The sequence below is a fragment of the Gadus morhua genome, chromosome 13 (assembly GCF_902167405.1).
Source record: "Gadus morhua chromosome 13, gadMor3.0, whole genome shotgun sequence".
In the NCBI taxonomy this organism is placed as follows: Eukaryota; Metazoa; Chordata; class Actinopteri; order Gadiformes; family Gadidae; genus Gadus; species Gadus morhua.
In genome coordinates, this window is record NC_044060.1 from 25,681,246 (window position 1) to 25,692,809 (window position 11,564).

General features: G+C 42.5%; 1 protein-coding gene across 1 annotated transcript; it reads left to right on the plus strand.

Moving 5' to 3' along the window:
• The first annotated feature begins 472 nt into the window (after positions 1–472).
• On the plus strand, positions 473–11,353 carry svopa (SV2 related protein a). Its single transcript, XM_030375696.1, has 16 exons — positions 473–674; positions 2,010–2,173; positions 2,295–2,380; positions 2,880–2,978; positions 3,166–3,237; positions 3,568–3,692; positions 4,123–4,186; positions 4,284–4,409; positions 4,827–4,955; positions 5,055–5,128; positions 5,463–5,539; positions 5,803–5,907; positions 6,018–6,129; positions 6,335–6,416; positions 9,145–9,234; positions 9,870–11,353. The coding sequence occupies exons 1-16, from the start codon at positions 640–642 to the stop codon at positions 10,074–10,076; spliced, it is 1,647 nt and encodes a 548-aa protein (XP_030231556.1). The 5' UTR covers positions 473–639; the 3' UTR covers positions 10,077–11,353.
• The last annotated feature ends 211 nt before the right edge of the window (positions 11,354–11,564 follow it).

An 11,564-nucleotide genomic window follows, 5' to 3' on the forward strand; every position in this document is an offset into this window, starting at 1 on the left:
ATTAAGTTAATTGGTATATAAGTGTTTAAATAAAATGCTTTTTAAATTTAAAAAAATTGTGGGATGTATCGAACCGTGGGTCAAAAATCGTGATACAAACCGAATCGTGAGTTTGTGTATCGTTACAGCCCTAATATATATATATATATATATATATAAATTTGATGGATTAAATAGCTAGATAGATAGATAAATAGATTGATCGATGGATAGACTGACAAACAGATAGATAGATAGATAGATAGATAGATAGATAGATAGATAGATAGATAGATAGATAGATAGATAGATAGATAGGTAGATAGATAGATAGATAGATAGATTCGCCTACCATATTATGCCATACATTCAATAACTTTAATTTAATAATTGTCCATATCTACATCCGCTATTTTTAGGTTCACGTCTATAATGAAAATAATGACGACAATAATCAGCATAACTGGTCGTCCTCCAATACCATCCTAAAATGCAGATTTGTAGCCTAGGTTGTTGCTGTGACACACACAACCGAAGATGAATCCCATTCGCAGCCGGCTGACGAACAGAACAGGTCTCTGTCCTCTGTGCTGAAACCTCTGCTTATGATAACGTGATTGCAATGAGGCGATACCTCACGTCCACCAGTAAACACCAAACATGGACGATGATTTATTTCAATTGAGACAACTGCCGTAAGTACGAATCGCCGGTGAATGTCGTCCTGTCGTTGCACGTTCCTGTTGTTCTTACTGAGACCTTACATCGCCCTCTGGCACACTGTGGTCCAAAAGCTTGATGGACCCAGGATGGTCGTGTGTGTATGAAATAGACACATATAATAACATAACGCACTATGTTAGCCTACATGTATTCAAATAAGCTGTATGGTCTTTAGAATTTATATTAATAAAACATTTGCCGCTTGTAGGCTACCTGACGATGCAGTTTATTTACAGACAGCCACGTGATAGTGGGTTGTTTATATCTTATTGAGAAATATCCGTCGTCTTTGATATAGTTGCTCCATCTTGTTTTTCCATCTATTATATAACTCGATTTAGCTAAATTTACCGTTTCAAACGAGGGTCGATTTGAGTGGAAGCCTTCTCACCTCTCTCTGGGGAACACATTCATGGTAGGAAGTCCCTACGATATGTATCACAAAAATAATTGTAAGTCTATAGGCCTACGTCTGTTTTGTGCAAATATTCTACAGTAGATTCATTGATTTGCATACAACTTATTACGTTATAATATAAATGTGATACAAATATATGGTTAAAAACAACTATAATAACTACTATTTTATTGTTATGATTATGATTATAGTACAGATCTACATTCAGTTCCAACACCCACAGACACACACACACACACACACACACACACACACACACACACACACACACACACACACACACACACACACACACACACACACACACACACACACTCTCTCTCGCACACACACACACACACACACACACACACACACACACACACACACACACACACACACACACACACACACACACACACACACACGCGTTGTGGACTAGGTTCTATATGGTCTTATGTAACTCAATATAGCCGAATTGTGTCATTTTCCAATTTTAAGTGAAATGTAGGGTTCTCGACTCCATTTAAACTACGGACGATATCAAAATAGCTCTGAAGTGATGTTGCAGAGAATGTTCTCTTGCTGTGACTTTGCCATGCATTCTCTCTAATGACTGTGATCAAGGAACTCCAGCAGCTGTCAACTCAGTGGTTCTTTGGTAAGCCATATATTATCATCGGAGAGTATGGGGGTATTACTTACTCCCCTTTTAGAAGACATTGTATACTTACACGTTTGTGAAGGGTATTGAGCTTGCTTGAAGCTACAGCCAAATTATATAAAAGCCCCCGTAAACTCAACCCACCCCCAGACTATTGCCTTGTCAACGGCTTTGTCTGAAAATTAGTTCTAATGATAGAAACAGCTTCTTATAACTGTTTTTGTGTTACCTTTACTTTCCTTACAGTGTTGTCAAGTTCCGCCACACAGGTGACCACCCCTGCTCTGGAGGGGAGGGGGAGAGCCCGCCAGGCCAGCCGTACGGCCTTGCTGCAGAGCTCAGGGGCCTGGAGTCACTGGCACTAGGGGATGGAGCACCTGTTCCACGGGAGTTTGCTAACCCCACCGATGGTATAAAAAAGAGAACTCTGAAACTCCTTAAGCAATCATATTTTTGTGACCCAAGCACTTGCAAAGATTTAAACCTTTCATTTGTTTTTATTTTTATTTGTTTTTTCACATATTTTTATAGACACTTTCATGGTGGAGGATGCAGTGGAGGCTATTGGCTTCGGGACGTTTCAGTGGAAACTCTCCATCCTTACAGGACTGGCCTGGGTAAGCAGCGCTTAAGCAGGTGCCCTACCAGATTCATGAAGTTAAGATAAGATAGTACCTTGGAGCAATACGAAAATAAAATAGAAAAACTATACATAAAATGTTTTTCGCTAGATAATAGTTGAAATTTCGATGAAAAAATAAAAGGTAACATTATCAACTGTTGAGGTAGACATTATTGTCAGTATAAATTAGGGAAACCATAAATTTTTATTTGTCAAAACAAGTTTCCAAGTGATTAGACATGGACATGTGAGACACAAAGACTGCATTAGAAGTTTCAGATCAACTGCAGTTCATCTTAATCCCATAAAGACTGGCTGAGCTGCAGCACTCTTGCATTACCATGGTGGTACGTATGTTTATGTGAGAGGTTGTGGGTTGTGAAGCATTTGGGTTACAGCCACCACATGTAGCTGTCCACCTTCCCCTCAGCTTCCAGTAACACAATTCCACACAAAAAGCATTTTGAGAGGATAACACATTTATGAATTAACAGATGGCCGATGCTATGGAGATGATGATCCTAAGCATCTTGGGCCCACAGCTGCACTGTGAATGGAAACTACCAGGCCTGCAGGTGGCGCTGCTCACCTCTGTAAGGAAAACTCAACTCTCCTTAGCGCTAGTTTTTTAAAACAATTATTTGCTTCTTATAGAATAATTCTTGAATCTATAATAGAAAATGTACTGCTACAAGAAAAATAGTAAATGATCTTGATGGTAAAAGGGTCATGCTGGTTAGTCTCCATTCAATTCCCAATGCGTTTTTTCTCCACATCCAGGCGGTCTTCATCGGGATGATGATCAGCTCTTCGCTCTGGGGAAACATCTCTGACAAGTATGGCAGGAAAACTGTGAGGTCCCTCCCAACAATACTTTCTATCTATCTATATCTACCTTTCCATGTCTATCCGTCTATCTGTCTGTCTGTCTTTCCATCCATTCATCCATCAATCCATCCATCCGTCATTCTATCTATTTGTCTATCTATCTACCTGTGTCTATAAATCTACCTCTCTCTCTCTCTCTCATTTTCTCTTTCTGTCCATCCTTCCCTCCAATTTATAATTTAATCTATGAGCACCTTGGTGTACGTACATTTTTTGTGTGTGTGTGTGTGTGTGTGCGCACATGTGTGTGTGTGTGTGTGTGTGTCGTGCCTGTGTGTGTGTTTTTATGTTTAGGGGTTGAAGTTGAGTGTCCTGTGGACCATGTTCTACGGGGTCATGAGTGCCTTCGCGCCGGTGTACGGCTGGATGCTGGTCCTCAGGGCCCTCGTGGGTTTCGGCATCGGGGGGGCACCACAGTCGTATGTACCCCTTCTCTCTCTTTTCTCCTCTCTCCTGTCAATCTCAATTGTATTTTCTCTACCTCATTCCTCTCGTCTTGTCTGCTTTTTTGTGTCAAACTTTACCTTTAACAAAGTATTGGCAAGGGGCCGTAGATAAAATGTAGTGCCTATCTCTTTATGCATACTCTGTAGCATTTTAGAGCCAATCCCCTCATCTTTTCTGGGATTGGCTCTGGGAATACATCTTGCCTGTCAATCACAAGTGCTTGAAATGTGACACTTCTGGGGATTGTCTTTGTTTGTTGAGAGTAAAAAGGTCTTCTGCACTTTTCTGCTCTCTCTTTACAACACTTGAACCTTACCTAAAGCAACTTTAAACAAACGTACATAACCATAACCCAACCACACAATTTTTTACCTTTTTACTGTCTATCTTTCTTCCCACAAGGGTGACGCTGTATGCTGAGTTCCTGCCTATGAGATCGAGGGCCACGTGCATATTGCTTATAGAGGTACGCTCACCTCCTCACCCCTAGTTCCCCTAGTTCCCCATGTACCCTCCTTTGTCTCCACATCAACATGACATGTTCTTCCTTCTATGGCTGGCAGATCTTTTGGGCCCTGGGCACGGTGTTCGAGGTGCTGCTCGCCATACTAGTGATGCCCACCCTGGGCTGGCGCTGGCTGCTGGCTCTCTCCACCGTCCCGCTTTTGATTTTCGCCTGCCTCTGCTTTGTGAGTAGGAGCAGAAACGCTTCTAATTATGAGACTGGAAACATAAAAATACCATTGTTATGATTATAATTATAGCAGCAATGGTCAGAAAAGTTGAACAATTGGTGAAGGGGCATGTCATTATTTGCCTTTTGTGGTATTTGTATTGTTTCAAACATAATAATACAAATCAATATTACTAAAACCAGTACTATTTTAGCAGATTACCACTACAAGCAGTGTTTTTTTTATCACACAACTTCTACAAACACTACTATTTTAGCACAGAAACAATTATAATAAAACCAATACCACATCCATTAGAAGGGGCGTGTGGTTATGTGTCATTTGTGGGTATGAATAGTAGAACTGATGAAGCGTGCTAATACTGTCTACTAACATGTTTATAAACTATTATCACAACGACCTGTGGTGCAGTGGCTTCCTGAGAGCGCGCGCTACGACGTGCTGACGGGGAACCAGGAGATGGCCCTGGCCACGCTGAAGCGCATCGCGGCCGAGAACGGGGTACCCATGCCGCTAGGAAAGCTGGTGGCTGCCAGACAGGTAGGACCTCCCTGCTCCGGGATCTAAAGATACATTAAACCCTCCTGCGGAAGTCTCACCCCGTCTTGTTGTTCACCTCCTCCCTCCGCAACACTGCAGGAGAGCCGGGGAAAGTTTCAGGACTTGTTTTCCCCCCGTTTCCGATGCACCACCGTGTTGCTGTGGTTCATATGGTAATTAATTCAACTTTTCATGCTATTTCTATTCTTACCAATTTATACTTTGTTATACTCTAATTTGCTATTTGTTGCTTTATTCATACATATTTATACTTTGTTATACTTTTTATAAACTTTTTTATGTACTAATTAATGACTTAAAATGATTTTAAAATAAAGTTAGATTAAAGCTCTTCTTCTTTTGTGATCATGATGTTGCCGTTCATTTCATAATTTGTAGATTTGCCTGTGGAAGGGGGTGGGTGAGGGGTTGGTTGGGTATCCTCCATTTTAAATCTTTTGGCAATTGTATGTACGAGTGTGTGTGCGCCCTGTGTGTGTTCCTCAGGTTCTCCAATGCGTTCTCCTACTACGGCCTGGTGCTGCTCACCCCAGAACTGTTCCAGGAGAGCGTGTCCTGTGGAGGTGACTTCCTGGGACATCTTTATTAACAACATCAATTCAGAAAATACCTTTAGGATATGACTTTTCTCATTTTCAGACGCTCTTTTCTGTCTATCTATTATGATATGCATGTTTAGTGTTAGTAAGTCACCACTCATTCATCGGGCTCATGTTTAAGTCATTGTGAAATACAATGTTTAAATTTGTGGTTGGGTACTCAAGAACCAACATGATAGCAACCCTGTCTGAGCTGAAGCTGTGTGTGATCCTCTACCGCCGCCTAGTGTCCCAGGACAGGAGGGCAGAGCCACGCTGTAGCTTGGAGTGCAAGGCCCTGAACTCTGACGACTACAAGGACCTGCTCTGGACCACACTCTCTGAGTTTCCCGGTAAGGCTGCATCCACCTTCTTTATTACAATGCCATACATACATTTCCATCATGTGCCTATTGGGTCTTTGTGTGCCAACGTCTGGCTCATAAAGTTTCCTGATATTCAGGTCTGCTGGTGACGCTGTGGGCGATAGATCGCCTGGGCAGGAGGAAGACCATGGCCCTGTGTTTCTTCATCTACTCTCTCTGCCTCATCCCCCTCTACGCGTGCGTCGGGAGGTGAGGGGGGAGGAAGGACATTGTTTTCATTATCATGGGAGAGTTCCTGTTCATCTCAAAGAACATCAACATACTACACACAGTACAATCTAAAGAACTCCTTGTTCATCATGTTTTTCCGATAAACTTCTCCCCGTCCTCTCATTGCATATCCTGGGTTAAATGTTTGATCTCTCGATGGAGCTTTGTGTTGTTTTATCTGCAGGACCTCCATGACGGTGTTGATATTTATCGCCCGTGCATTCATCGCAGGAGGATTTCAGGCTGCCTATGTGTACACACCAGAGGTACATACACAGACACACACACATACACACACACACACACACACTCTGCTCTGCCTGTATACACACCAGATGTACACACACTGAACTTGTACCCTCTATTTAAAGCTCTACCGATCAGAAATATCTGGTTTAAAGAAAGACAGGAACTGAAATAGCCTACCCCGGGAATTTATAAGACAAAAAGTAAAAACAATATGTTATTTAGAATTCACAGGTGCTTTTGTCCAGTGACTTGGCAGTTAGGCTGACCATGAGCTACATTAGGAACTAAATTGCACGAAACAAGAGCTTGAGAAGTTTGGATTTGATGTGGTTCTCTTCCACACTTGCTTGCCAAATTAAGAAGTTTGATTCAAAACTAAGGTGCAAGTTTCCAGTCCAATTCTTCCGAAAATACAGCAGTCAATACTACTCATTACAATACGTTATTTGTTGGCTCACGTGGTTACTTAAAGGGGACATATTATGAAAACAACACTTTTCCTGGGATTTGGATGTTTTGTGTCTCTGGTGCTCCCACACGCATACAAACTTTGAAATAAGTCTGTACATAATTATTTGAGTGAGATATGCATTTCTGAAAGTACCCCGCCTACAGTTACCAAACGAGAGAGTCAGTTTCGGCGCCCCCTCCTACGTAGGAAGGGGGCACATTTGAATATCACCACCCACTTCCCCACCCCCCTCCAATCAGAGAATATATTAGATTTTGTGGACCAGTGGACGAGCGCTGGGCGGAGATGTTCGGGCATTTCAGAAGCAGGGAGATTCATACAAAAATAGATGTCTAATTTGTCAGCTCATTTGCATTTAAGCTACAGACACCAGAAGCCGCGCATTCTGAAGGGACTGAAACAGAGGGGAATAGCGGTAGTTGAGATTCTTTTTCCTAAAGGCTATTTCCAGCATACAGCTTCAAAAACATGTTTTCTGGAACTCATATACTATGTTTACTTGTTGGGAAAACACCATAATATGTCTCCTTTAAAGGTCCCATGACATGCTATTTTATGTATTTTTTAATATAGGTATTAGTGGGCAACTAACACAGTATTCAAAGACGTTCCCGAAATTCAGCGGTGCAGAGTTACAGCCACTCCGAGCCAGTCGCACATTAAGCTTCCCCCAAATGCGCTGTTTTGGTGTCTGTAGCTATAATGCAAATGACGAGGAGCAAGGCGGGTCAAGGAGGAGGGTGGGGGTGTGGCCCTGAGCAGCTTGCAGCCACGGTACCATGCGCTCTGCTTACAGTGGATGTATCGCACTGGCGAGGCGCACACAGCCATTAGCCGTGTTCTGTAAATATTCTAGAACACACGGGAGTCCTGGAGCTCTATATCTAAATATTATCATATAGCCTACATAGATATCTATATCATATAATATATATTATCACGGCCAAAAGCTGTGTGAGCCGATATAATGAATCGCGTTGGGTTCTCCGACGTTCCTGGTTCTTCAACGTCCACATCAATGTGAAGTAGACTGAACCGTGACAAGGAGGAGAAAGGGATTGTTGCCGGGCAGCGCTTAGGCACCTCCGCCTCCGGCGGTGGTCCCTCAGCGGGGCTCAAGCGGGAGACATTCGCCGCCGACAATCCCTTTCTCCTCCATGTCGTGGTTCATGTTCTTGAGGGAGTCAAAGCCAAAGTTCCTTCCCCCCAATTCATTCTCAACCTTGGCTGAGATAACCCCCACTAAGAGTCTCGTTGTAGAAATACCAGAGACGAGAGTCCGGCGTGTTATGCGCCATAACACCAAAAGCAGAACGGTTATCCAAATAACAAGGAAGTGTACAACACTTGCGTTACAGTCCTGGAGCTCTATATCTAAATAATATCATATAATACATAGGTATCTTTATCATATAATACATATTATCACGGACAAAAGCTGTGTGTGCCTCCAGACGATATTATGAATCACAAACGACTTTGTCGGGTTCTGCGACGTCTCTGGTTCTTCCACTTTCACATCAACCTGTAGTAGACTGAACCGCGCGCTGCCTGCTGCCGGCTGCCCGCTGCCGGGCAATGGTGCCTCGCGGCAACCGGCGGCATGTCGCAGTTCATGTACTTCAGCGAGTCCAAGCCAAAGTTCCTTTCCCCCAATTCCTTCTCAACCACGGCTCAGATAACCCCCACGACAGTCTCGTTGTGGAAATACAAGAGACGTCAAAGAACCGACAACAAACACACACACATGTGGCGCTCGCACGGTCGTGTCTCATTGGCGGGCCAACGTCTCTGGGCGGGCCAGGCAGAGTAATGGGAGGAGCTTAGATGCTTCATGACGTCCTAAATAAAGACATTCCAAATCAGCGCACTTGAGCCTCCGTTTTTTCAAAGGCGAGCAGAACAGCTAGTGCTCGTTTTACACCAAACGCAAGTTTTAGCCATTGGGGCACCATAGGCAGGCTAGGGGAACTCATATTTATGTTAGAAAACCTCATAAAGTGAGATTTTCATGTCATGGGACCTTTAACATCTCCCATTATTGTTCTCGCATTCTTCAGCTACTCTCTCATGCTTCTTGTCCTATGCTTGTTCTCCCATTAGTCTTCCCATGATTCTTCTCCCATGCTTCTTGTCAATTCATCACAAAACATAGTACATCAGAGCACATGACAAGGGCGGGGCACAGGGAATCATTACCTGATATTATACAAAAAGATGTGACTTTGAGATGTGTCTACAAATTCATATTCCTCGTCTGTAAATGAACCCAGGTGTATCCCACGGCAACCAGAGCGTTGGGTCTGGGCACCAGCAGCGGCATGGCCAGGGTGGGCGCGCTTATCACACCATTTGTTGCCCAGGTACATTCAGCCAAGCAGCTTCTTACGACAGTATACATGGTTGTGGTAATTAGTAACTACTATCTAACTCAAGATGACATGCTGTATGAGGCATGTTTGACTTTGTTTCTATTTGTTCCTTTTCCTTTCAAATTCATTCATGTCAAATGTTTTATGTTTTTAAAGCTAGAAGATTTGTGTGTTGTTCTTTCTCTTTATTTGCCACCGACACCCAGTCTGTATCATTAATAATACTGCAAATGCAAGGGCTTTAATCAGTGGGTCCTAGACTCAACCACCATTGTGTATTGTCATTCGGTGATAGATATTGACTCAACATGTATTTATTTACATGACGAAATTGCTACTTTAATATGAAAATAAAAAATATAGATCACGTGTATAATTCAAATATTATGTTGCTCTTATGTATCCTCATTTTTATTTTCAACCCATTATATTATTATTTATTCTTTGTAAATATCCTTCAAATTCTGCCTGTCATCCCAAGTGTAAACAAAAATGTTTTGTTCCAAAGTGCTCCCAGTCCACGTTCAGTAGGAACCCAGCCAGAGGTCGCACTCTCCACCCTCCTTCATGTGATGATGGAGTCCTCGGTGCACCTCACCCTCTTTCACCCTCCTCCCTCCCTGCAGGTGATGATGGAGTCCTCCGTGCACCTCACCCTCTCCGTGTACTGCTGCTGCTGCCTGCTGGCCGCCGTGGCCTCCTGCGCGCTGCCCATAGAGACCACCGGCCGGGGCCTCCAGGAGTCCAGCCAGCGGGAGTGGGGTCAGGAGATGATGGGCCAGCCCCAAAGCCCAGCAGGGGTCCCCCGCTCCAGCTCTGGCTCCCAGAACTGAGGAGAACTCTAGGACAGTGTGAGGAGAAGAACGGGCGGAGGGAAGAACAGAGTAAAGACCCTCCCCCTGCCACCAAGAGCCCAGATAAGAGGAGTTGGGGAAGATGGTCGTTATCCACCTGCTCATTCAGTTTAATGATTACAATATTTTATAGATGGAGAGTCTGGTAAAATGTGAAAGAAAAGAATCGGAGAGAAAGCAAAGACGTTGGGAGGTTAAAATGCTTCAGGCATAGTCTTTGAAATTGTGAGACAAAAGACATTTTAGTCCCAATTCTATTTTGAAAGAGCCTTAAAACAGTTCTGTGCCTGTCATGGGTGAGAGAGGATTTCACAAACTAAAAAAGCTGCTTTGAACATGTTAGTTGAAGAGACGTGTGCTTAAAGACAACATACATGCAAGTGCGTGTGTTGCTTCCATTATGTGATGTATTTCCAAGTATGAAGAGGATATTACAGCGGGCAAATGTGATAAATGTGATTGGTTTCCCAACCTATTATCAGACACCAACAAGTCATGTCAAGAAAAAGAAACCCTGAATTATGGTCATGTGATCCATTTTGTAAATAGGTACATATTAATGTTACTGAGGTAAGAGAAATGTTTTTTCCATTCCATGTTCTAACACAAGAAGAAGCTTAAGATCATGTGTAGTGATGCAACATGTGATGTGAGACCACTGGACATATTATGCATTTCTATGAAGGCATTAACTACCATAGATACAATAATGTGTGAAAATCTGTTTTCTTTGCTGAAATTAGCCTAAGCCCTGTTTCTTGTTAACCTATTGTATTCTGCTGTGTGGATGTATTAGTGTTTACCGTTTACAAAGGACAGTTTAGTTATTGTTTGCACTTTAACGTCCTAGGAGGGAAATCTCACCTTTGAAATGCTTAATTTGAATAATTCACAAAATAGTAATAATAATAATATGACTTGTACGGTGCATTTCATAGCCATCTCGAGACTCTTTTTGTTAACTTTTTTGTTTGTTTTGTATTTTAATTTTTTATGTTAAGAAATGAGGCAGGCGAGGGGGGCAAATAATGTGGTAGATTCAGGGACCGATGATGATCATAACTGGATCTGTCTGTCTCTCCTTATCATTTTTGTGCAGTAGTTTGTGCAATTTCTGTTTGTTTGTGATTTTTGAAATTCACATTATTCAAACTTTTCACGCAATCAGCATTATAACAAACATGTTTCAAATACACATCTATCCATAATCTGAAATGGAAACGTGATTACTTTCTATAAATGTTATGAATACCCTGTTTTGGGTTGTCTTGCACTGTTTGTGGGTGTAGGCATTGTTTAATTTAATATATCGTTACAGATATGTAAAATGTATGAGGGAATTTAGCACAGACCTAGTCGTGAAAGAATAGCCATGTCTGTCTGCAAATGTGAGCTACATTCAGTGTCATAGCCACCTCTGTCTGCCAATGTATGCTATATTCAGTCTCATAGCCACCTCCGTCTGCC

Coding starts and splice junctions, on each gene's coding strand:
- svopa (XM_030375696.1), top strand. CDS start 640: ATGGACGATGATTTATTTCAATTGAGACAACTGCC. Junction 3,693..4,122: donor ATCGGGGGGGCACCACAGTC/GTATGTACCCCT, acceptor TCTTCCCACAAG/GGTGACGCTGTATGCTGAGT. Junction 5,540..5,802: donor GGAGAGCGTGTCCTGTGGAG/GTGACTTCCTGG, acceptor ACCGCCGCCTAG/TGTCCCAGGACAGGAGGGCA.